General features: G+C 36.6%; 1 protein-coding gene across 3 annotated transcripts in view; it reads right to left on the bottom strand.

Moving 5' to 3' along the window:
• Dcc (DCC netrin 1 receptor) overlaps positions 1-27,833 on the bottom strand; it is a 1,097,715-nt gene that overhangs the window by 688,969 nt on the left and 380,913 nt on the right. For all 3 annotated transcript variants that reach the window (XM_046419457.2, XM_058571333.1, XM_058571334.1), the window contains exon 2: positions 22,692-23,012. In XM_046419457.2, coding sequence (XP_046275413.1) covers positions 22,692-23,012 — 321 coding nt within the window. The remainder of the gene's footprint in view (positions 1-22,691; positions 23,013-27,833) is intronic.

Raw genomic sequence — 27,833 nt, 5'->3', positions numbered from 1 at the left:
TTCCACCTGTGCAACCCTGATCCTTGTTTCCTGGGTCTGAGCCCCTGCATGACAACAGCTATGAAAACAGCCAACTGGACAGTTATTTATATTTCCTCCCCCTCCCTTTTGCCTCCTCCTTTGGGGATTTCCAGGATACCTAAGCTTCAAGATGCTACTAGGCTGATGAACAGTCATCCTCTCTTTCAATCCATCTGGGCATGCTCTAAGCCAGTGGTTCTTAAACTTGAGTGTACAGGAGAATCACCTGGAAGGCTTGTTACAACACAGATTGCTGGCCTATACCCCCCAGAGTTTCTGATTAAATAAGTCTGGAAGGGGCCAAGTAATTTGTATTTCCCACAAGTTCCCAAGTGATGCTGTTGCAGCTGATCAGGGACCACACTCTTGAAGAATACTGTTCCAGGCCACAGTTTACCTAATCAGCCTGAATATCACAAACATCTGGGACTCCTGTTCCAGAAAGATTTCCCAAACCCCACGGCAATTCGATAATTACAAGTTGGTACATTTAACAACCATCTCTGGAGATTGTCATCAGGGAAAATTATTTGGCTACAACTTCATCAGCCTGGATTCATCTATCTCCCCCTGTAGCTGACATCTGTTTTCTAAGGAAATGTTGCAAGCTTTTGTCTATTGCTCTCTCACTGTTTTTCTTTATTGTTTTGGGGGTTCAGCTTTTCAATATGTATAAACCTCTTCTATCATACCCTGAACTGTTGTTGGTGAGATAAATATTTGGTAAATAAATCATCTTGATATAGAACTCTTGGGAAAAGGAAAAGAAAAAAGAATTAAAAGGATGATTCCCTCCCTTTGGATAGAAACTTAACTGACATTCAGATCACAAAATTGTTGCAATGTCTTCTTCAGTAAGATGATAGATTTTTCCATACCAAAAGGCAAAAGGGCAGGGCCCTAGTATCTAATGTTTGTTAACAGAATCCTTGAAATATAAGCTAGAATTTTCTGGCATCTAATGACCTTAAGTCCAGGTGTTTCCACTCTAAGTGTAATTTCCTTTTGCAAAGTACTACCCAGTTGCTGTTATTCATCCCAGCAGCCCCTGGAGGATGTAGTTGTCTTTCCATGAAAACCATAAAGTGTTTGAGGTGTCATGACACACATCCAGTCGTAGGGTCCACCCACCTTAGAGGATCCATGTTTGTGGCACTCTGAGTACTAAGCAAATGAGCAATTTAAAAAGTTAAGTTTCTTGACAATGAAAATATGTGCCAACAATTCACAATAGCTAGACTGTGGAACCAACCTAGATGCCCTTCAATGGATGAATGGATAAAAAAAAATGTGGCATTTATACACAATGGAGTATTACTCTGCATTAAAAAATGACAAAATCATAGAATTTACAGGGAAATGGATGGCATTAGAGCAGATTATGCTAAGTGAAGCTAGCCAATCCCTAAAAAACAAATGCCAAATGTCTTCTTTGATATAAGGAGAGTAAGAACAGAGTAGGGTCGAAGAGCATGAGAAGAAGATTAACATTAAACAGGGATGAGAGGTGGGAGGGAAAGGGAGAGAGAAGGGAAAATGCATGGAAATGGAAGGAGACCCTCAGAGTTATACAAAAGTACATACAAGAGGAAGTGAGGGGAAGGGGAAAAATAATATAAGGGGGACAAACGAATGTCAGTAGAGGGAGCAGAGAGAGAAGAGGGGAGGGGAGGGGAGGGGAGGGGAGGGGAGGGGAGGGGGGATAGTAGAGGATAGGAAAGGCAGCAGAATACAACAGACACTAGTATGGCAATATGTAAATCAATGGATGTGTAACTGATGTGATTCTGCAATCTGTATATGGGGTAAAAATGGGAGCTCATAACCCACTTGAATCAAATTGTGAAATATGATATATCAAGAACTATGTAATGTTTTGAACAGCCAACAATAAAAAATTAAAAAAAAAATAATAAATAAATAAATAAATCCAGTGCTTCACTCAGGGAGCAACTAGCACTCCCAAGAGAAGCCAGGAACTGCCTTCAGGCAGAGGATGGATGTTTTCAGTAACCCTCTCCCCCAAACACACGCACAGATCTGAACAAATTGGGATTACGCAATCAGTTACTTAAATTCATTTCATTTCCCATGGAAATTCACCAGGATGAGTTTGAGAAAAACAAGAGCTTCCAGCCACTCGCATGTACGAAGAGCTAACTTGATGCCAGGTGCTCGGAGGAAATGAGAAAACAATTTTCTGCAGACATTGCCAGGGCCCTGCCCGTTGCGCACCTGGAGATCACCTCTGTACATGTCCTCTGCATCTACCCTACACATCTGCATCCCTCGGAGGACCTCCTCTGGCTATGGGAGCATGGTATAGGCAAGCAGTATTGTCTAGAAGTGCCAGGGAGCTAATTAATGCCTTGGGCACTTAGGGAATCTCATGAGAGAAAGCAGCTGGTGGATCAACACCCTGGCTTCATCAACTCTTGATCCTTCTTAGTAGTTCAGAAGATCCTAAGCAGAATGGAGTGCCTATTGCCCACCCTGAGCAATTGCTTATTAATTCACCCTTTATCTACCTTTGTCCTTCTCTGACTCACCTCCTTCCTCTGTAACGAGTCATTTTGGGATCACCTTTCAAATAAACTACTTGCACCCCCCCCAAAAAAAAAAAAAAGAAAATATGTGCCAATGCTTGGATTTATATACATATATAAATATATATATACACACACACATATATTTTCTATATGTGTATGAGTGTGTGTGTGTGGTTGTGTGTGTGTGTTTGTGTATCTCCATTAAATCTCCAGGACAAGCAAGGAGCAAGATATGATCTATTCTACTTGAATTTCAGAGGCAAGCAATTAGGGACAAGACGCTTAACCATTTCTTGGTAAGTTTTCATTTCCAGTGAGTATTTACAATGAAAGAAAAACAATACAACAACAACAAAATAAAAAACAATGAGGTAGATAATGTGCTTCTTTGGGCTGAATCCTTTTTGGAGATAGGAGCCTAACTAATGTGAGTTGTTTTATCTTTAGTTAGAAATTACAACAAGCTAAGCCTAGCATAGTGGTGTATACCTGTAATTCCGGCAATGTAGAGGCTGAGGTAGGAGGATCTCAAATTAGAAGACAGCAACTTCATGAAATAATGTCTCAAAATTATTTTTTTAATTAAAAAAGGGCTTGGGATGTGGTTCAGTAGCAGGGCACCCCTAGGTTCAATTTCTGATACAAGAAAGAAGGGAGGAAATATAACCAACTCTGATATTGACCCTTTTACCCTTTACTTTATAATATTTTATTAGAATTTCCATGGTAGTTCCTCTAAGTGCCTTGGACATTAACTATCAGCAAAAGGGAATAAACTGAAGGCAGAATAAATTTTCAACTCTAAACTTATTAAAACTCTAACACAAATCAAAACATCACTTCTGCCATAAACCATGGCAATCCACAGAGATGCATTTAATCAGGCTCTCTCAAAAATAAATTACTAGTGCCCCACAATGCACACTTATAAACCTCTAGCTATTATTTTCTTGGTATTCATGGTTTACTAGGTGTTTTTTATCATGGTACATGAAATATTCTTGAAAGAATAACAGTTACATAAAGTCCCTAAATCAAGAAGTGTTTAGCATAAATTGATAAATTATCACTTACCTAAGTGTTTGTCATTACAACATCTTCTAATAAAGAGCATCTGGTAGTTAATAGTTTCCAATAATAAAAAAAGGATTAAACTGTATTAAGTAAAAAATATGGGGGTGTGTGTATCACAGAGTAACAAACATGATGTTATTTTTGTAAAATTGAAAACTTGTGTACATTAAACTTTGGTGTAGGTCAGAATTTCCTAGGGAGCCAATAAAGGAAACCACCTCATTGAGGCAGGGCAAGGCCTGGATCCTGTATTTTTAACAAGTTCCTACAGATGACTCTGATACGCATAAAAGTTGAGAAGTGCTGAACTTAGGAGTTAATTAAAATATGAGAGATGTGAATAGAGACAGAGAAACAGGAAAAAAAAAACAGTTCGGTGTTGTAGGAGCTTTTTGATATTGATATTTAATTAAATGGGTAAAGTAACACAGAGAAACCTTGGTTAGAGAGCATTCGGTGTAGCACTAATATCTAGTATGAGTGATTGTGACAATCCCAAATGTCTTAGGGTTCTGGGCATTGACTCACTAGTGTTTCTATGTGGAGTTTATCTGTCCACCCTTAGTGTCTAGGGAACACTGAGACTGTCTGTCCTCCACCTCCAGCAGGAAGCCAGAGGCTATCTAAGGGAGAAAGCACTAGAGAGATTACCAATGTCAGCTAACAAAGGGCTCAGTCAGAAGTGCCCCTTTTAATCTGCACGTGTAATTTAAAAGAATTGAATAGAACAGAAAGTAATTAGTTTAAAATTTATTCATTTATGTGAAATGTTAATTTTATGTGAATGAGAGGTTTACTATCTTTACTATCTTTAAATATATATATATATATATATATATATATACACACACACACACACACACACACACACACACACACACACACACACTCCCTTCCTGCCTGCTTCATGTCCCATTCAGGACTTGTGCTTTTAAGGTAATCTCTCTAGTGCTTAGGTACCAGCTGACCCTGGGCTAGTCCAGGGCTCATGTCTTTCCCAAGGACACTGAGTAAATCAGGCCCATTGAGACTTGAAAGTAAATTTCAGAACATTGGAAAATTGCTTTCTGAAAGGGAAAACACATTTTTCCTTAAAAAGAGAAATGATGAAAGCCACCATTTTTTTTTTTTTCTGTAGAGTCCCCATAGAAAGGAGAGAACAAGAACACTAATGGTCTTATCTTCCTGGGCATGTCAGAAATCATCTACAAGGAACAAAATGAGCTCTGGACTATAGGACTTGGTGGATGAAGAAGGAAGATGGTTGAATCCTAAATAAAAGGCTCTGGGTTTAACATCATTATAAGAGTCCTGACATGTATCTTTTCCAAATTTATTATCCTATGACTTTCCAAATCCCTGCTCTTTAAGTTGGTCCTGCACTGGTGACTAAAGTCTGTTGACTGGTGATTTGATTACTTGATTTCCGATAAACAGAAAAGTTCTGGGCTCTAGTAATCTTGAATTTAACCCTCAACTCTCCTGCTATGTATTTCCATTCCAAACCCTTATAAATGATTTAAGTTCAGTTACTGTAAACAAGCCCAGTAGAACACACAGACACTGCAATATTCTGCTCACGGTGAATTCAGCAATGAGTTTCTCAGGAATGGTTTCTCCTGCACCCAGGAAGCACTCAGCCCTGTTCCGGAGGCAAAGGCTAGACAAATAGTAATAAAATTATAATTGGTAATTTTTAAGAAGGACACTAAAGACATAGTATATGAGACTCGTTAGGAATAAGAGCTGAAAATTCAACAGGATATCCTAGGGCAAGTGACACCTAAACAGAGTTCAAAAGAATGAACACAGAGGAATTAGCTAAACCCAAATTGGCAGGAATAAAGTTATTAGTGGAGGAAAGGGAGAGAAAGGGGGAGAAGGGTTGGTGAGAGAAGTCGGATTATGCAGAAATTTTCAATGAAACTAAAGCTTTATATTTGTTCTAAAATCAGTTGGAAATCATTCAACAGCTTCAAATATTTTTAAAAGACAACTCTAGCCTCTGTGATGAAATAGATTGCAAGCTAATTAATAGATCATTGTAGGAAAAGCAGGCAAGAGATGATATCAGCTTCTATTTCAATGGTAATAATAGACACTAAAATAAATAAGCACACTAAAACTGTTTTGTAGATAAAGTCAACTGATCTTTGACAAAGGAGCAAAGGCAATATTACTGAGAAAGAGTCTTTGCAACAAATGGTGATGGAACAACTGGGCATCCACAGACAAAAAATATTAATCTAGACATAGATCTTACACTCTTCACAAAAATTAGCTCAAAGGATCAAAATTCTAAAGGTAAAATGTGAAATAATAAAACTCCTAAAAGACAAAGAGGAATTCTAAGTGATATTGGGTATGGAGAAGACTTTTTATATGCAGGATCAAAGACACCATCCATGAAAGGAATTATTGATAGAATGAAGAACTTCATTAAAATGAAAAACCCTTCCCTTCTAGGAAAGACACAGTTAAAAGAATGAGAAAAAAAACACAGACTGAGATATAACAATTACAAAAGACATATCTGATAAAAGACTATCACACAATATATACAAAAATAATTAAAACTCAACAAAAGGGAAATGTATAATTTAATAAAGAATATGGTTCAAAGACCTGAATAGAAGTTACACAGATGGCATATAAAAATATGGAAAGATACTCAACAACTGTCTTTAGGGAATTGCAAATTAAAGTAGCAATGAAATACCACTATACACCTATTAGAATGGCCAAAATCCAGGATGTTGAACACATTAAGTGTTGGCAAGAATGAGCAAGAAGAACTTTCAATTGCTAGTGGTAATTCAAAATGGTCCAGTCACTCTAGAAGGAAGTTTAACAGTTTTTCACAAAACTAAATATATTCTTATTATATTATACAGTAACCATGTTCTTTGTTTTTTATTCAAATGAATTAAAAATTTAGACCAAACAAAATAGAGAGCACAGAAATCAATCCACATATACTCAACATAGTTTTGATAAAGCACAGAATATACATTGCAGAAAGAAGAGAGTTTTCTCTTCTTTAAATAGTGCTGGAAATTTGAATAAACATATGAAAAAGAATGGAACTAGATCCCTATATCCATATCTCTTACCATATACAGAAATCAACTCAAAGTAGATCAAAGACCTAAATACATGTAACACCCAAAACTATGAAATTACTAGAAGACATAGTGGAAAAACTTCAAGACATTTATTTTTTTAATAAAACCCCAAAAGCATAGATGGTAAGAATAAAAAAATAGGCAAAATAGGGTAATATCTAACTAAAAAGCTATACCACAAGGAAACAAACCACCATTAATGTGAAAACATGGCAGTAAAAAGAGAGAAAATATTTGAAAACTATTCATCTGACAAGGCTTTCATGTACAGATTATATAAGGAACTCAACAGAAAAAAAATCTGATTATGAAAATGGGCTAAAAAAAAACACATAGATACTTCTCAAAAGAAGATACAAAAATGGCCTGCAGTATTCAATACCACAATCACTAATCTCAAGGAGATGCAACCCCACATTAGCTCAATTGAAGTGGTTATTATCAAAATGACAGGTACTGGAGGGGCTATAGAGAAAAGAGAACTCTCATCCACTGTTGGTGGAAAAGTAAATTAGTATAGCCACTATGGAAAACAGTGTGGAGATTCCTAAAGACCTAAAAATAGAACTACCATATGACCCAGAAATCACATTACTGGGTGTACACCCAAAGGGAATGAAGTCATTCAATCCAAAAGACAGCCATGCTCCATGTCTGTTTCAGCACCATTCAGTTGGATGCGGAAACGATCTTATTGTTCATCAACAGATGAGTGGATAAAGAAAATATGGTGTATACATACACATGGAATATCATTTAACTATAAAATGAATGAAATGTTTTAATTTTCATTAACATGGATGCAACTGAAGGACATCAGGTTAAGTAAGATAACTAAGGCACAAAAAGACAAATGATACATGTTCTCACTCATTTACAGAAGCTAAAATAATCATTTTCACAGACGAAGACAGTGGAACAGTGGTCTTCAGAGATTGGGAAGGCAATAGGGAGAAGAAGAGAGGTTAGGTAAATGGATACTAGAACACAGTAAGATGGGAGAAATGGGTGTTCTATATCACACTAGGGTAACTATAGCCTGAAACAATATATGATATATTGCAAACTAATTTCAAAGACCCTTAACCCATAGAAATGCTTAATGTTTGAGGAGATGGAATACTAATTACCCTGACTTGATGAACATCATACAATGCATATATGTATGGAGTTATTTACTATATTTCATAAATATGTACAAATATTATATGTCAATAAAATACATTTTAAACAATTTAATAACAAATAAAATAAAAAATTCTCTATAGAGACCAGACACACTTTGTTACTTGCTCACAATGTCATAGTGGGGAAGGGGAGAGGGAGAGATTGCATTGTACTGGTTTCTAGCCGGCAAATGGATGGGTAGGAAGCCATTCACTACAATGGGACTAACAGGAAGGGAGGAGAAATAGGTGACAATGAAGTGAGAAAAATGGAGAAAGAAATTAATTTCTTTTTATTTTTCAATGTTTCTTGATTTAAACTTATTTTACTTTGAGACCTCAAGCCTTTTCATACTTCTTTTTTTTTTTCCAATTTGAAGGTCTTCATACCCTAATATTTTCCACTGAAAAACATAAACCACTTACAAGGTTAGGTTTTGCATGATCCTAACATAAATTTAAAGACAGAAACAGATATCCTTGTTCATGTAAAGAATAGCTGTGTAGATTAGAGAAAAGGGTATGGAGTCTTCAGACTCATGTTCTAAACCTACCATGGACATCGATTTAGCAAATCCTTTAAACCTCAGTCTCTTGAGGAACATTGTCTGCACAGTAGTCATGAGGAAAATAAATGATACGTTTCTTTACTTTTTGTAAATGGCACAATGTTGGACTTCATAAAATAGAAACAAGTGATAGGATTCTACACTGGGTATTTGTCACATTTTGGTGAATATTGCATCCACAGGACAATATTATGCAACTTGGTAGAGTTAAATAATGTTTAACACATACCAGAAAATGGTTATTTCCTAGAAATATCCCAAACAAACCTAGAAAAGTAGATTCTTTACCACATCTTCTATGAAGAAACTCCACATCTTTTCAGACAGTCCACATTTGAGGCTTTGGGTTACCTATTCTAGGTAGTGAGTCTTCAAGATATTTCAAGACCTGGTAGTACATAGTAATGTATCTTTCCCATCTGTGACTTCCTTCTTTTCTCCCCTGTTCTTCTCTAATTGCTTTCCACAAAATAATTCTTCAGGAAATTTATCTTTAGATATTCCAAAGTAAAATGTGTAAAAAAAAGTTTCTGTATTTTTTAATAATATTGACTAAAAAGTATGGTAGGAAGGGGAGAAATAAGAGCTCAGGTATACAGACACACACAGGAAGAGCAACAGCAAACAAGCAAGATCAGAGTGACTGTTAGGAAACTTGGGGTAAAGATCTTATTCCATCTACAAGATGATACAAATGTTAAAACAGACAGTTTGAGACTAAGAAATCGCCCAACAATCAAGGACTTTTTCTATAGAGATTTGAAGTAGTATGCCCCTTAGTTAGCACAAAGTCAGTCCAAAACACTGAGGGCTGTGTAACAAAACTCCTGCTTTCTCTATGACCGACTGAGTGATTCCTGTGACTATGAGACCCAGTAATGAAGATGGGCAGCCCTGCCCTGAGTTGCCCACATTTGTACATTTTGCCCCCAAGGGCGACCTACCCCATGTAAGCCCTTTACCTCCAATTCGGAGGCCCAGAAACCAAGTGAAATGTATGAAAAGGTTACTCATGATAAACTGAGAAATGGATAAACTCATAATTTTTAAAGCATGTGAAACACATGTTCCCCAGGTAAGACCTCGCACTCCAAATGTCAGGCCAGAGTGAATTCTTAAAGCTGAGTTATAAAGCTCTGAAAATAGAGTTTATAATGAAAATGTTGACAGGCTCTTGGAGCCACTGTAGTATAGAAAATTTAATATGTCACCTTGTTTTACAAGATTCTACTGGCATGGAAGAAAATTAAAACATTTAACATTTTCACTTTGCCAAATTGCTTTCCTCCTCCAAACTCTGGTGCCATTTGTAGTGTGTTTCATTTATAAACATCCTTGTTATTGTCACCGGGTCTCACACAAATTCTCAACCCTGTACTCACATTTTCTTTCCAAAGTCTAAAATGCTTATTGGGGCAGCAGTATTTTGCAATCTTACTCACATTTTCTAAAGATAGGTTAAGTTATAAGAATTCTGGTGGAGAAAAGCCTGAAATTATTTACATAACTACACAGGCAAGGTAAATAATGTTGATCATGAAAATATTTCCTAGGAAAAGACTTTCAAGAAGCCTTTTAAGGGAGAAACATTTACGTTACAGATATTTACACAAATGGAGCAAGAGGGGGGAATAAAACTTTGTTGGGAAAAGCAAATTTAGATCCTCTGGCAAAATGGGATGACTGCTTGCATTTTTTTAATACAAGTGGACAGCAAGAATAAAATGAGGAATAATTCGCTATGTCAGTTATAAGTAATTAAGTTTTATATGAAAACACCTATTAATCTAATTCATCATTGACCTAAATTGCTTAACCCTAGTAATATCTTTATGTTTCTAATGATGATTTCCTTCCATGGTACATGAGAGGTCAGTTGCTGTCATCAGTCAACCTATAGTTCACTTGACTTTCTGGAAGCAGAAGATAGTTCTGAGGTTTGCGGGTGAAGAGGAAGCTCTTCAAAGCCACAGTAAGGCAAACTTACATCTGACTTTCACCAAGTGAGAATTAAGTGGTGTGCTGAATATTATGCAGGGACTTGCTAGCATACTTGTTATTTTATTAATCCTGATCTTTTCAGATGGAGGTGTTGGTGTCGAAAGCTTTTCAGAGGCTTGTGTTTACACCACGTGTTTACACAAGGTCCCTCTGACCAGGGAAGAATCAGACACTGCATCGGTAACAGGCCAGCAATGGAGAAGCAGGAAACAGGAGTTGTGTCCACTTAGGAAAACAGTACTTCTTTCTGGGGCTTCCCTCATCCCATTTGCTACCAGTGACTTCAATACTGTTCTAATTCTCTATTATTCATGAAGCTTCATGTATTGAACTGTTACTCTTTTCCAGGCCCGTTACTAAGTATTACTTATGGTCAAGACAACCTTACAAGGTAGACATGATCCCAATCTGCATTTGGCAGATGGGAAATGTAAGGTCAGGCACCAGTGACCAAAAGGAGGCAGATTAAAAGGGCTGTTGAACAAGGCTTTATTGAGATTTGCTCCTGAACAAGGCTCTATTGAGATTTGCTCCCAGGTGAGACCCTCCAATCCAACAGAGCGAGTCCTGGGAATCACGCAGTCTCATCTGGATTGGAATTTTTATTGGGCTTAGGGCAGGAAGGGAGGGCTTGGGACAGGAAAGGGAGGTTTTTAGAGTACCTTGTCCTAGGGGAGCTTGCTGAGATCCAGGATTAGTCAGGAGACCGCGATGATTGACAGGTGGTTCTGTAGGTGGTTACCTGGTGCTTTGTTCTCTTAGCCACCACAAACCCACCTAACAGGAAACTGGGTCTAGGACATATCCATATGTGGTTCAAGTGGCTAGAGATAGGTTCTGAAGTCCTCTCTGTGTGGCTGTGAAGGCCAGGTTCCTAAACCCCACATGGTACCATTCAACTATCAAGGTTCTAAAGAGCCATTCCACCTAGAGAAGCTAAGACAGAGGTACTGTGGTCTGTATCTTCAGGGCGTCATGGACCAGCTGAGGAATTGTGTAAGTATTATAAGGATATATGTTGACAGGGGAAAGCACAGTTAATATGAGCACAGAGATGGCACCCTTCCTTGCCTAGGGAGCCAGTTAAAGATTCTAGAAAATGGGCTGTATAAGACTGAGTATTTTTTGTGTGAGGGGGGAAGCAGGAATTAGAATGATGGGTTAGAAAGTACTACACATAGAATGAAGTGGGCAAAGGCATGGTTTAGCAGATTGCTACAAAAGCTGAAGAGTTGTGTGGATTTGATTACATTAAATTGAGGCCAGAGGTACCATCAGAAGCCAGACTGGAGGTCCTTTAGGCCAACAGGAGAGGCTTCCATTCTTCTATGGTTTGTTAATAGGACTCAATGCCATGTTGACAGTAACTAGAGCCTGGGAAATTTCAGTGTAGACCTAAGGGTCCTCTCAACCTCAAGTGCGTTCATGGAGTGATACTACAAAAAAACTTCCTTAAACAGAAAGCAGAAGAGAATCACATCACTACAGGAAAATGCAGGACTCTGATAAGATGCAGTTCTCTAGATTGTTGTATATGTAAGATTCTCCCCAGCAAAACTTGTGCTGTTCATTAGCAGGTCAACTCATCAGTACTCATATGGGAATAAGCAACAGATTTCAATGACATTTGCAAGTTAGGGGAGAAGCCAGCTCTATTCACCCAGTTAATGGCAGTAAAACAATTCTGGCTTCTGGTTTTCAGACAACAAAGCAATTCACAGTTGAGTTCTTCAAACCTAGGTACTTCCTGGGCAGGGTCTCAAATGCAAAAAGGCTTGGAGATAAAGCCACAATGTTAGTTTATAAAGAGTCCAATACACTGTAGAACCAAAAGTGACTTCTAAAAGTACTGCCTGGATCAAAAAAATACTAATTGTTTTTTTTTTTTTTTTGTCATGTTCTAGCCTTTATAGACGAATTCCCTTGCAAGAGGGGCCACAAAAATCCAATCCAATAAAATCAACCAGCATTGAAATTTAATGTTGAAGCTGTCTAGGCTTTATTAATCTTTAACACACTTTCTTAAATAGGCTTCTCATTGGAGAAATGTTCCAGGTGGAATCTCAGTTAACAAACCTAATAGATCCTCCTCTGTAAGGGTAGTGAAGCCTCAGGGTTACAATGAAACTGATTTTCTTTTCCTTTCTTTTTTTCATAAAAAGTGATTTTGAAAAATAAGTGTAATAGAACAAATAATAGTGCAGTGGTTGTAAATCAAAGGGTAGGTTTCAGAGTTGTGGTGTTTATCAATAGATTTAAGATATAGAGGCTTAGGTAGAAAGAGACATTTAAATGGAAAGGTGAGGGAGGTGTGTGTGTCTGTTTTCTGTATTTCTAAATGTCTTTGGGTGATTTGGGTGAGGATGGAAATAGAGTAAACCCAATCATTTAGCCATCATAATGGAAAATATACAGATGATAAAACACAAACCGTCTCATGCTTTCATAACCCCCAAATACTGACATCTATCAAACAATTTAAATACAGTTACTCTGACTCCAGCCCACTGAGATTCTGAGTGAGGCAGAAACTTGGTGCTTAACTGCCCTCCAGAAATGGAGCTCCAGAACTCCATATGGCCCACTTAGAGCAGGTGCCTCCCATGCCCGAGTTGCATTTAGAGAAAAGCCTCAGATAAGAACCTAGAATAAATTTTGTGTACAAATAGCTGCTGCTCAGATGCTGGGAGAGGTTTTCTTCTTCTTCTATTTTTTGGAACAGATTGAACTCAGTGATGCTTAACCATTGAGCCATATCCTCCTTCTCTTTTAATATTTTATTTTGAGACAGGTTCTTGATAAGTTGCTTAGGGCCTCACTAAGTTGATGAGACTGGCTTTGAACTTGCAAACCTCCTGCCTCAGTTTCCTGAGCCACTGAGATAATAGGTGTGTATACCATACCCATCTGGGAGAAAATTTTATATCAAGCTTTTCAGTGGAGAAGGCTTTGGCCTCTGAACTCAGGTTTTGTATTGTAACAGTAATGTTCCAAACAACTTTTGGCTATCAGACTGGGACTCACATTTCTGTGTGTGTTCATTTTCAGCAAATTATAAAATAAGGAGATAAGTTGGTGACCTATTGTAGTTATTTAACTGCTGTCAAAAATAGTTGTAACTATTTTATTTTTTTTAATGCTAAACTCATAATTCCAGGTCAAACACAAATTTTTTGCTGCATCAAAGAATATGTGGCTGCTTCAGCAAATAGGTGGCTCTTATCTCCACTAAATAATAGATGTTTAATAATTATGAGATAAATGAACAATTGGCTAGTTTGCTTATTATGGATTACATAGACAGATTATAAATATAAAATTAGGCTATTAAAAACAATAATTTCTCATCAGGAAGTAAGTACCTCTGTCACTATTTATATCCAGTACTTTCACCTATATATGCTGCTGATCATGATAGGAAAAGATTAAGATGATTTAGGTACTAGATACAATGATATTTTCCATAATTTTATCTAACTAGTTTATTACTTATTCTAGAACATTCTCTAGGTTTGGATGTCTTCTTAATTTGTAGAAAAAAATCTGTATGCAATATAAATATCTGAATTCAAAGTTTTCCATATAATATTAAATTTAAGTAGTACATTTTACTATGTACATAAAAAGTGTAATGGGAAAAAAATCAGTAACAGAGATAGGTTCATAAAAGTAAAAATGCCTTATTAAATTTATAATCATTCATAATTTCATCAGAGATTTGCAATTATGCTACCTAATCTTCCTATTTATTGATAGGGTACAGGATACAGTACCCCAAAATATGGCATGTTGGAGGTCATTCTCTGACCTCTCTCTTTGTGAGATCTATGCATAAAAGAGTTCTCTGACCTACCTCCCCTCAATAAAGGTTATAAGACCCTCCTGTGATAGGTATCCTGCCCCAATATCTGGGGGGGAAGAAATGTGATACAGACACACAGAAAGGAATCCAAGTAAACAGGTTCTCTCTGGATTATTACCATTGTATCACTGAAGCAGATCATATTTCAATACAACTATTCATTTCCTCATCAGATTTAAAATGCAGTCCTTCTCTCCCACACCCAGGTCTTTGGGTCTTCATTTCTGCAGACTCCTGTACCAAGTAAGACTCTGGTTAAATAAATCTGCTGTGCTTTTCTCTTGGTCATCTGTCTTTCCTCATAGGGGTGTCAGTCCAGACCTTCTGATAGGTCAGGGAAAGATGTTACTTTTTCTCTGCTACATTATTATGACTTAAATCTTAGCTAGCCTCACCTTTATCAAGAAAATCAAGCTTTTGCATTCCAGGGGGGTCTTCTAGAACTCAAAATAGTTTGGTTACTATCACAGAATTATTTTAGATATTACTCTTCAATGTTCATGACAGTACCAGCAAAACCCACACTGTGGATAGCTGAAGGGATGAATAAAAGAACAGTGCTCTTAAGATACTGATTAAAATTGGAGTGAATAATTAGCTATTCCCATTGTCACATGAACTCACAATAAAGAAAAGGAAATGAAAGGTTGGAAGATTTTTAAAAAACTTATTTTGTTGATGTTTCTACTATAAAAAGCCCTGTCAAGTTCTCTATTGTAATTTTTATAATGTAGAAGATGTCTTTCCACTCTGAATATTTTTCAGTAATACATATATTTCTATTCTAATTTTTTTTTGCAGCATTAATTGATTTAGGAAGGAGGCAACTAAATCCCTACCCTTTAAAATGCAATTATTTAAGTTGAAGGAGTGGGGGTATGTGGGTGAGTAGGCAAAGGAGGCATGTTAGTGATTATCACAGTTTTATCTGGCAATAAAATTCAAGGAAAATAAGATCAGCACACATACAACCTTTATACATAATGCCACATTTCTTCTTTATATTTTCTTTCCTTCATGTTTTAACAACAAAACAATAGGAACATTTAGCTAAATAGAGATAATTAAGAACATTAAGAGATGTGGAGTCAGAACAATTTATTTTCCTGCTCATCATCTGAAAATAAACAATATTCCTATCAGTGTAAAATGGAAAGCTTTGCTCTGTAACTGAACCTTCCTAAAATAGAATTTTCAGAGTATTCAAGAGCCCTGGGATACATTTTCCAAACTGCGTCAATGGATGAACTTGACCTTCTAGGCAAGATTCTTATATTTGCTCCTGTAGAGAGAAGGAATATGAGCATTTTTCTTGCTGTTTCCTTTATATAACATTTGAGTGACCCGAGGCGATGTCGTTTATTCTCCTTTCCTTTCAGACAAGCTCCTTTTTCTGCTTCCTTTTAAGTAAGAACGTAAAGGTCAGGTTATCATTTCACAAAATGCTTCTTTCTGGCTTCTCTCACCATAATATGCTTTCACTAATTATTTCATAACTCATTTAAATGGGAGGCATTCTGGAAGGGAATTCACTGAAACAACTCCTCAAGTAACTAATTATTTTTTAAAAAAACACAGGGGAATTTTAATTACAATGCCTGCGTTATTTAAAAGCACAGTGCCACAATTTGCATCTTGAAACATCTATTGTAACAGGGAAGAAAAAAAAAAAACATAAGCTCTGAATGAAATAACAACTCAAGTAAATGCAATTTAGTTGGCCTTTTAAAACTTGTCCTGATTTATAAAAACCACTTAAAAAGATTAAAAAAAAACTAAATGTATTCCTAGAAGACTATTTATGAGTTTGTTTTAAAAATTATGTTCACAGGTTTTCAGTAGAGATGTATCATGTGTCATTATTGAACATACAGCTATCAAAGCTAAGTCTTCTCATCCCAAAAGAAAACATTCAAATACTATAATTTCCCCATAGAATTAATATTTTTCAATGAACTAAACTAATAAGTAAAATCAATTATTGTTGTCATTATTCTTTTCCCTTACTTACATTTTAGAGAGTTTAATTGATTTTAAATAGGTGATTGACAGATGACTGAACAGGAAATTACCCAATGTCCTTAGATTGAGAAACAAAGTGATGAGAATATTGTGCATCCAGCCTTGGGCAATCTAAGTTCTAGTTTCTGCTTATAGAACATCACCTACCTGCTTCCCTTCTGTTGTTAACTTCCCCTCTGCTCTGAACTTTTTTGAGCATTATGAGATAATGCATGGAGACTTACTTTTTAAAGAAACACAAAATGCAAGTCAGTGTGATTTTAATGCTGAGATGTAAATACTCAAAAATTAACAGAGGACAAAGCTACCTGGACACAAGTTCTCCATAATGTGCCTTGCAGTCATTGTCACTTTACTTAAAAAGGGATCTTCCCACTGTTTTCCCAGAAGAGTAAGGATAAGCAGAAGCCACACTAGGTTCCAATTGTGTCCCTCAGAGCCTGTGGGTGAAGCATGTGTGCAAGTAATTGAATGAGTAAGTAAGTGTGTGGATGGGTTGACAGGTGTGTTCTGGTTATATCACGTAAAATGGAATAAATGGGTCTTTCAAGACTATTCAGAGAGCTTTGTTCCATTTGGTTTTCTTTCACATTGATATCTGTGTTAATCAGCTTTTGCCACTGTGGCACAATATCCAAGAAAAGCAACTTAACAGGGGAAGGATTTATTTTGGTCACAATTTTGTGGTCTCAGTCCTTGACTGGTTGGTTTCATTACTTTATGCCTGAGATGAGGCAGAACATCATGGCAGAAGGGTATAGTGGAGGAAAGCTAATGACAGAATGGTAGCCAGGAAGTGTGGAGAGAGAAAGGGCAGGACAAGATATAGTCTCCAATGGAATGTCCCCAAGAACCTGTTCCCTTCAATTAGGTTCCACATCCTACAGTTCCTACCACCTCCCAATAGTCCATTCAAGTTAAAAATTGGTCAATGTATTAAGTCACTGATGGAATTAAATCCCTCAAGATCCAAGCATTTCCTAAAAGCCCTATATCTGAAAATTGCTGAACTGGAGGCCAAGGCTTCAAAACATGAGTTCTGGGGGGGATACTTTTAACCCAAACCATAATAATGTCATTTTTTTTTCCTAGAGGAAGGGGACGATTTGTGAAACTCCCAGTCTACACAAAGTCCCATGAACCCTACCTCAGTGAATATTTTTCAGTTGAAAAGGCATTAAAGAGAACTAGAAGATGGCTAAGAATCTCTATCAGGGATGACTGCAGTACTTGCTCTACCTAGAACTCCTGATCTTGTCAACACAAATAATACTGACTGCAGGGATATGATCATAGATCAACTCATCAAAAATGAATCTTTCAGTCAGAGGGATTTAAATACTTCTTGAACTGTAGCCTTCAACTTCTTGAAAACTAAGTTAGGGTTTGTCACTTTGTGTTCAGAGATCACAAAGGCAGATAACTGATCCAAGATTACAAAATTTAAGGTTCAGTATTTGTAACCTATATTTCATTCCCCCACCAAAATGAAAAAGAAGTATTTTCCACAATCACATGGGAACATTAAAATTTGTTAATTCCGACTAGTAAATACTGTAATAATGCTAAAATAACCACTACTATGTTTATTTACAGTACTCTTGCTCCATAGAACTATGTTCCATTTAAAAATCATTACAGCCTTAAGAGGTTGGTTATTATTTTGTATATTGAAGAAAAGAGAATCCAGTGGCTTGGAGAGCTGGAAATATCTGGAGCAAGGAAGATGGACATGGTCAGATGCAATGTTCCAGCACAGTCCATTAGTCCATTTACCAACCCAAAGTCCTTAATCATTTAATTTTAGACTCCTGAGATATAAAGCAATCTAACACAATCCACCGTGAGTATATTTATATATGCCCAGATATAGGACAGCTTTATCTGGTCAAATCCAATATAGAAGAAAGAGTGGGGAAAGAGGAGGAAGAAAAGAAGGAAAGAGGGAATGACAAGGACAGAGCTCTCCATATATGGCATAAAGCCTTATGTTTTCATTGGCAAGATAAATATCTGTTACTAAACATTAAGGTGCTTTATTATGTACAGAGTAGAGAATGTGGTTGAAGAAGCATTATAGATAACAAAGTGTATTTTGCTTCTCTTCAAAATCAATCTTATGCCTAAACAGAGATATATACATGGCAGGAAAGACCTCAACAATTTAGATTAAAACTTACTGGATAAAAATGAAATTTTCAAGTGTCAGCCAGTACTGGTGAAATTGCTTTCAAATGCATATTTGATAGCCCAGGAATTCTTTACTAATTGAACTCAAAATTACTAGAAATACTCATGGTCATTAACCTGTTGCACTGTGACTTTTAACAACTTATTGGATGGTGTATTAGTCAGCGATTTGTCCCTGTGTCCAAAAGTCCCAATGAGGACAACTTAGAGGAGGAAAAAATTTACGTTGGCTCAGGCTTTCAGAGGTTCAGTCCAGGTTTGAGTAACTCCACTGCTCTGGGTCAGAGGTGTCAGAAAACCATGGTGGAAAGCCATGTTTGGAGAGCACTGCCACCTACTAGTGGCCAGGAAGCAGAGAGAGGGGAAGAGGCCACTGGGAAGATAACCCACCTGCTCCAGCCATACTCCACCTGCCTACAGTTACCACCCAGTTAATTCAAACTAGGATGAACTGATTAGATTGCAGCTCTCATGATGTCATTGTTTCTCCTCCAAATATTCCTGCATTCACACAGGAGCTTTGGGGGGATCCCTCATATCCAAACCATTATCTTTCCCACTCTCCTTCCCTCTTAAGCCAAGTGTGCACTCAGGGTTTAAAGAGTACTTGAGAAGTTCCTAGAAAATAGGATGAGTGACACATGGCGAAACCATTGCATAAAATATTCTGCCTGTTAAAAGATTTCATCTGCTACATTTCTTTTTATCAAGACACATTGAGAAAGCAAAAGTGGAAGAGGGGCGTTGTATCAAACGGGCACTACACTGCCATTACACCTGAGGTTAGAGAACATTTTTTTTTTTACCCAAGCAAAGCAGACTGTTACCTTTTAGTAGTGACTGGTTTATTGACTACTAATGCTTTAAAAATGAGATTAAATCAGGTCCATGGTCTTTATTACAAGGAAGATATATGCCCCTTGTGAATTCTAGTGGTTTGGCAATCTTAACCTCAGCAGACATAACATTGATGTATTCTGTGTTGCCAAACAGCATGGTAAGTGTTTAAAATGCTGTGAACAGCCTTATTGCTTTGAAATGATACAATCTAATATTAGATTGCAACTCAATGACTGAATCCGTGAGCTTATCCTTGTGCAGAATACTAAAGTCAAAGCTACTTTATTTTAATATCTCACAGGGAAGGAATCGTTCTTCATTTCACCATTGAAACAGAGAAGACATAAAAGTGAATCTAGATGGTAGAAAAACTGAAACTGCAACATATCAGGCCATTTTCATTAACAGGGCAGATGCAGCTGCCTTTTGTAATAGGGCATCAAAATGCCAGCTTGATTCATTTGAATAAGCAGAGCAACTTTGGTTATAGACAACTGATGGGGGAGATCTGTAAATCCAGAAATTCCCAAGTGACGGAAAGTCAAATTATGCCCTTTCCACCCCATCTGAAGCATTCTAGGCATGCAGCTTTGCCTGATCCTCAGCACTTGTTCTACTTAGTCCTCTTAATCAGTCATAATTATCATCAACTTTCAGTCCTCTCTATACTTGATACTCATTAATCAGATTTCAGACACCCATCACTCACAAGTCCCCAGGTGGCTTAAGATCTCGTTTTCATGATCAGGATGTCACCTTACTTGTCTCTTCAGTCTGTCATTGTTAAAGCAGGCAGTGTTACCTCTAGGTAGGGTGCCAAACATTCTAGTTTTAGCTAGCAATGAAGGGCTTCTTAGGACAGGGAACTTTTCAAATGGTAAACTCAGGGTAAATCAGAATGGTTGGCTACTCTACCTGTGGGTGAGGACCCTATCACCAGGACATCTTTACTGAGGAAATCTCTAGGATAAATGGATATGAAAGAGTCTGCCTTTGTTAGTTTGGCTGCTAGGACAAAGTACCATAGACTATGTGGCCTATAAAAAAGAGAATTTCATTTCTTACAGTAATAGTGGCTGGAAGGCTGAGATTAGGGTGCAGCAGGATGGGTTTGTGGTCAGGACTCTTCGGGTTGCAGACGGCTGACTTCTTGTTGTATTCTCACGTGATAAAGAGTGATGGAACTCTCTGAATTCCTCTGTATAAGGGTCCTAATCGCATTCATCCCTTAACCATTTCCAAAGACCCCACCTCCTAATATGATCACATTGGGAGCTGGAAATTCAATGTAGGGATTTTGAGGGAACAGTCTAAACAGAGTCCTTGGAGGAGAAAAGAAATTGGACACACAAACACACACACAATGGGGTTGTGAAGCTGAGTTCAAGGGCTGATGGAATATGTATGTGTTATAGTTCTTACAGCATCTTTCCAGGATTTCAATTGGCTTGAACCAACATGGAAGAGTGCATGAGTATGTGTGCACACAAGCACATGTATGCGTGGGGGTCCTGTCTCATTGTCCCAGTTGCTATTATTGTTGAAAATGAGTTCTCACACTGACCATTCTACAGGAGGAAACTGGACTGAATGAGATCTGGGAAAGGATTAAAGTGCTAACTAAGAGCCTATTGGCTCATTTTTTTTAATGAAGAATTAAAGATTAAGTTTGGAAATAGTCCTTCAAATCTGTTTACCCATTTGATGGTTTAAATTTATTTCAGGTTGTATCTGTTGGTTTTGTTTAATGTTCCATATCAAATTTTAAAAAATATATCACAGCTCAACATTTGGTTGAATCATAATAGAAACAAGTAAAAGCAAAAATCCTTTTCCTTTCCCTGTAGTTCTAACACTGCAAGGGCCAAAAGAATTAATTATGAGTTGCCTTCTGATCGAAATAATAGAGCAGACATAGCAATGCCATGGATTCCAGAATATTCCACTGTTCTACCAGAGTCTACATGCCTTCAATATATCCAGATGAAAGAAATATACTGAGGTTATCATCCAGCCATTGAGCCAACATGTGGCCAAGAATCAAGATATGGAAAAACAAATAGAAATTTTTATTTCTCATGTTGTAACTTATACCATATAAAAGGTCAATATTAGTAAAAAGGAATTAATTAGGAAATTACTTTTTTCATATTTTTTTTCTATTCAAAAAGCCCTTCCATATACGTAAGCAGTGAATCAACATAAGCCAGGTTGGTTTCTTTAAAAAATTTCATAATACTGTGTTGATTATTAAGGTCTTTCAACTGTTTTCCAAGCTAATTTCAGGACAAAAATCAGTTGAGACCATGAGACATGAATCTTTACATCCTTTCTTTGTCTTAACAATGCACATTGCTGATGGGGAAAGTAAATTAGTACAGCCATTATGGAAAACAGCATAGAGGTCCCTCAAAAAAACTGAAAATAGGTAAACTGAATGATGCAGCTATATTACTACTTAGTAAGTATAGGTATCCAAAAAAATAAAATCAAAATAACAAAGGAGTATCTATACTCCAATGTTCATTGAAGTATTATGCACAATAGCGAAGATTCAGAATCAATCTAAGTAACATCAATGGATGAAATGATAAAGAAAACGCACTGCATATGCATATGACATATACATGTATATATTTATATAGATTTATGTATATCTGCTAGAATATTGTTCAATCTTTATAAAAGAAAATCCTAATATTTTGACGACATGGGTGAGCCTGGCAAACTAGGCACAAAAAGACAAAGGCTGTATGGTTTCACTTATACATGGAATACAAAAACTGGAGCACAGAATACTATTTACCAGAGGCTTGGAGGGTAGAGGGGAAGGAAGTGGGGAGATGTCTGTTGAAAAGTACATGGTTTCCGTTAGATAAAAGGAATACATTCTTCAGATCTATTGCATAGATTGATGACCACATTTTATACATATATCTATATATATATATAGATATAGATATAGAATATATATATATATATATATATATATGTAGATATATATATAAATTTTGCAAAATAGTCATTTTAAACATTCTAACCACAGAAAAAAACAAGGATAAAAATGTGAAGTGGTGGATGCATATACTAATTAGCTTGATATAATTATTTTACAATGTATACATATATCAAAAACTTCACTTAGCATATAAAAATTGCTTTTCAATTAAAAAAATAAATGTACATTATTTCTACAAATATTATTTTCTTATTTCCCCCCTCAAATAAATACAAAGATAGCATAGAAAAAGGAAAATAAAGGACCCACTTACCTGCTACTGCAACTTTTGCTATCCGACTAATAATTGACCCAGTCTCTCCCAAAGACGCCTCACATTGGTAAAGTCCCTCATCCGGCTTGTGGTGTCTGGAATGAAGTATGTTCTGTATCAACAGAGACCCGTTGGGAAGCTGCTGCTTCCTGTCATCCATTCCCAAGGCTAGGTGGATGCCATCTTTCTTCCACTTGATGATGGGGACTCCTCGATCGGACTCTGCAGAGCAGTTCAGGAGGACATTTCCTCCCCTCATGGTGACAGCATCGGCAGGTTCTGATAGGAAGCGCAGGGAAGTGAAAGATTTAATTTGGAAACCTGCAATGAAAGAGCACAGAGAAATATGTTCATGTAAAAAGTCTGATAGTTAAATTCCTTTTCTTTAAAAAAAATATTTTCAAAACAGTTGAAGCATTTGAAAAGTTTCCTTGAATAAATAAACTTAAAATCAGGGATAGCATGTAAAACAAAAGATTTAGCACCATGGCCACAATGAATGAAAAAAAAAATTGGCCCCCCAAATACTATGAGAAATTAAGAATTCAGAAATCCCAGATATGGCCATCATCCCATATCAGTCAGTTCTTGAAAATTTAGACATAAATAATGAATCTTTTCCAAATTAAATCAGAGACTATTAAATATCAACAGTCAGCAGTACTGTGGTGAAGATTCAGGGGACTATTTCTACCTTTTCCTTAAGGTGAAGTATCTATTCATTTTTTTAAAAAGCCACTCAGATATAGTGTTTCATAAAATTAAAAATCAACTCAATAGTGTGAGCAGAGTTATTTAGAACAATGTCCAGATGGATTTTAAAATAGTAAATCCCACTTCCAGAAGCAAATAAAACTACTATCTAAAATCCTTGCTAAGTCTTCATTTCCATCCAAATGTTTCCAATGGACATGGATAGCTTAGTGTAGACTGAACCCAGTGACTGAACTCACTTCACCACTGAGCCACTTCTCCAGCCCTTTGAATTTTTTATTTTGAGACAGGTTCTCTTTAATTTGCTTAGGGTTAAGCAACTTGCTAAGTTGCTGCAGCTAACTATGAACTTGTCATCCTGTCTCAAACCCCAGAGTTGGTGGGATTTCATCAGGTAGGTTTTATTCATAAATAGAAATGAACATAAAGAATCAATAGGAGGAATAGAAAAATCATTTAAGAATATTGAATTATTGAAGCAAGTATAAAGTATATTCATTTTGAGACTGCTAGTGTTGTGTTTTGACACTTGGTTATTAAATTTAAGACTTTGAAATGATCTCAGGAAGTCACTGGGCTGAGATTTTACTCAGACAGGTGTATACCCAAACCATTCAAGCACTTCTAATTTCATTTTGAACAATCTCTAAGACTAAAGATTCAACAATGTTCATTAGAATCTTGTTTTCAATATTTAATCATTTGTACTGTCTAATGATTTTTTTTTTGCCACTGTTTAATCCCATTTTCTTTCAAACTACCTGGTGTGAAACAGTAGAAGCAATGGAAATTTTCCTATATGGTTCCTTTATTCTTTTGAACCAGCATTTCATTTCATTTCATTTAAAATACCCACTAAACTAAGTTTTAGCCTCATTATTCTCAGAATTACAACCTCAGTTTCAGTAGCATACTTAATTTTTCTGTAATAGGAGCACTTTAGTGGTACTTTGTAAAAACTTTCCATCTTCTATCATTCATTGTCACTTACTTATTCTATCCAACTCGGCCACTTGCCCCAAAAAAAGCACCTAGAACTTTACTCTCCACCAAGTGTTAAATAACAGAGTATTTAAACCTCAGGTAAATTATATTGGTAAAGATTCCAAATGACACCAGACTGGCCTTCTCCCCACAGATCCTTTCTGTGTCCCCACCTGCATCACTTAGGTTTGAGTCACTATGACCAAAATATCTGACAAGACCAACTTGGAGAAGGGAGAGTTTATTTGGGGCTTGTTGTTTCTAAAGTCTTGCTCTGGGCCCAAAGTGAGGCAAGACATCATGGCACAAGGTCATGGTGAAAAAGTGAGGTTCCATTCGTGACATCCAGAAAGCAGAGAGGGGAGGAGGGGGAAGGAAACACAGGGAAGATATAACCTTCCAGGGCACAGCCCAGTGGTCACCTCCTCCAGTCACGCCTCAGCTGGCAATAGTCACCACCCAGTCAGTCCACTCAAATTGGGATGGACTAATTACGTTAAGCTCTCACAATTTAATCATTTTAATTCCAGACATTTCTGTGTTAACAGAGGAACTTTGGAGGGACACCTTATATCCAAACCATAACAGCACCCAATTATAGTACTGCCTGTTCTAGTGGAAATTATATCAAATTGAGAGTCTGGATTTCTGGCCCCCAGTCCTAGCTTCATTACTTAAAGATAAGTGACTTACAAGGGTTCTTGTAAGTCCTTAGAACCTCAGTTCCCTCATCTGTAAGATGAGCGAATTGAACTGAATGATCTTTAAATTTAACATCTTGTTGGAAACATTGGGTACTAGAATAGGTGGAAGACATTCATCATTTGAACCCTGCTCTAAGCTTATGGAGGAAGCTGATTTTGCTCTAAACGCCTCTTCCACATTTACAGCCTCCTCTTGTTCCAGAAAAGAAAAACAAGCTAACAACACCTGCTTAGAGCTACATTCAGGATGAGAAAGCAGAATGAAGTACTAATGTCGTTGAATGTCAAGATATTTCACTAGAATAACACACACAATTTCCATACAGGTAGCATTAATGAGGGAGAAATAAATTTAGAATTCAAGACCAGGCAACTATATTAAAAAGCACTTATTGCTTTTTTGTTCTTCCTGGGGCCCATATTTTAAACACAACTTCATGTTGAGCACCTTATTTATGTCACAGAACACATAATACATTTAATGCAGCTGTTTATAACAGCATGTTAATGAGCATATGTGCCCATTATCACAAATAAATAATCCACTTACTCTGAACCAGGGAAGTTATGACAGTTTTCAGTGCTATGAGTACATGGTTTAGGAAAGTTAAATAAAGATTAACTTTTCCGTAATACAATTACCCTTGCAGTTCTCTGGCAATTTGGGCTTTTTGTACTCCTTATCACAATTACATTTTGAATATATGGCTCTGGAGTAAAAGTACCTCTTGACTTTCAGTAATTTGCATTACTTACTTTTTAGAAGAGATAGATCCAAGCAAAAAGAGTTCTTTGAAAAATAATAAATGTGTTTCCAATTGGTTCCCTTTGCAAAGTCTCAGCCCATGTGAGACACAGACTGCCTCTACATCCCCTGAGATGTCTTCCATACACGTCTAATAAATGTTCTACTAATACATTAATTACATGGACTTCAATTTGGGTTACCTACCTCTCCTTTTCTCTTATAGGACTAGTCCCTCTTGGAGAGATTTTGTCCACCAAAATCTATCATATCTTAGTATGAAATAATTTATCAAATCAGTTCATCCAAGAATCAATCTGAAATTCACTACACTGAGTTAATGAGGAGAAGAAGATAAATAGGTGATAAAATTGAGGCAGCCAAGTAGAAATAAGTTTTGAGCCTGTAGATAAGAAAGTTGTGGTCTGGAATTTGGGCATTCATGAGTTCCATTAAAGACCACTTCTTCTGGGAACTGGGTGAAAGAGGTCCTTGGAAAGCAATAAGATACTTTTGAGAGTTAAAACTGAAATGCCTACTTTACCAGGAGCCTGCAGATCTTGCATTAGAATAACAACAGTGGGGCTTTTGTCCAGGAGCAAGCCATTAGGACAAGTTTTTGTTTTGTTTTGCTTTGTTTTCTTGTTTAAGAATCCCAGTGGTAATTTCTCTTGAAACCTAAACTACATTTTCCAGCCTTGTTTTGTAAAAACATTAATCCTTTTGGACCTGTTATAAAGTTATTTAAGGCAGTTATAATTTTTTGAGAAATATATTTGAAAGTACCAGAAGCCCATTCATTAAAAAACTTGTACAACTGAAACTGATACCAGAATTCAAGATAAGAATTAATGATCCTCTAGCCCTCTGTCTTCCCAGACGTTGGCTTGGGAAGGTTTCTAAATCTTTGCCCAGAACATAGATATAAAGCCATATATATATTTAACTAATGGCTAGCTTTGCTTATCTGAGTTGGTCTCAAAAAAGATTAGAGAATCATCCTCTTTCTCCTTCTCATTTTACCCCTCTTTCTTCTTTCTTTCTCCTATATTTTCTTCTGCAAGGCATCTTCTTGTAGGCAGATACAAAAGCCTTCCCTGTTTTTCTAATGAGGGTACTAGAGAAAGACATATTCTGTAGAGGTGACCTAACGAAGAAATATTGTCATCTATTTATTTTAGTTTTCTCAGTCATGAGTGAGCATCACACATAATTCTGCCAAGGACATTTCAAGTGTATATTAACTGAGTATCTACAGATGGAAAAGATTCTAATGTATTTTACAAACTCGCCCAAATGATCAAATGGTAAAAACGTTTCTGTAAGCCTAAATCCCTTTGTGCTTGCTCTCCTTATCATATTCTTGTTCATTTCAAAGCCCAGTCAGTCACGGGGCAGCCGAACCTGGAATGGGGTTTTTAAAGTGTGACATTTTATCTACAATCTCAAACATTATTGAGTTTGAAAACTAATTCCCCACGGAGTCAGAAATCCCTTTCTGAGTCCAAAATGTAAAAGCTACTAGTTAAGGCAATAAAAGCTAAAATGAAATTTATGAAAAAAACTATGGAGATGAAAAGAAGTTCCTGAAAGATTTTGAGATTAGAAAATGTCATCCAAATCCCCATACAACTTGCTATGCATGATTTTATCTCTTTTTATAAGAGATAAAATTTAATTATAAAACCCCTCTCTTTAGGATGCTTGGAGTTTCTGATAATGACCGAATACTCATAACTAACTGACTCCCCAAAACATGTTACCACCATCTTGTCTTAGAAAACCATGCCATTTCTTACCTAAGAAATACATGCTACCATATCTGCTTCTTTTTGTGTTATGACAAATGAAGAGAGCTCTAAGAAATTTAAATAATTGCATGGATGATGAAATATGATCCACTTTCCATTCACCAAACATCAACACACGTGCAACTGTAAGTCTGATCTTCAGCTCTGACAAAATCTTATAATACTTGTGAGGCTATGGAAGGAG

This window comes from Marmota monax, unplaced genomic scaffold, assembly GCF_021218885.2.
Source record: "Marmota monax isolate L192 unplaced genomic scaffold, Marmota_monax_Labrador192_F-V1.1 WCK01_AAM20220418_F8-fsc00088, whole genome shotgun sequence".
NCBI lineage: Eukaryota > Metazoa > Chordata > Mammalia > Rodentia > Sciuridae > Marmota > Marmota monax.
This window is presented reverse-complemented; position numbering and strand designations above follow the sequence as displayed.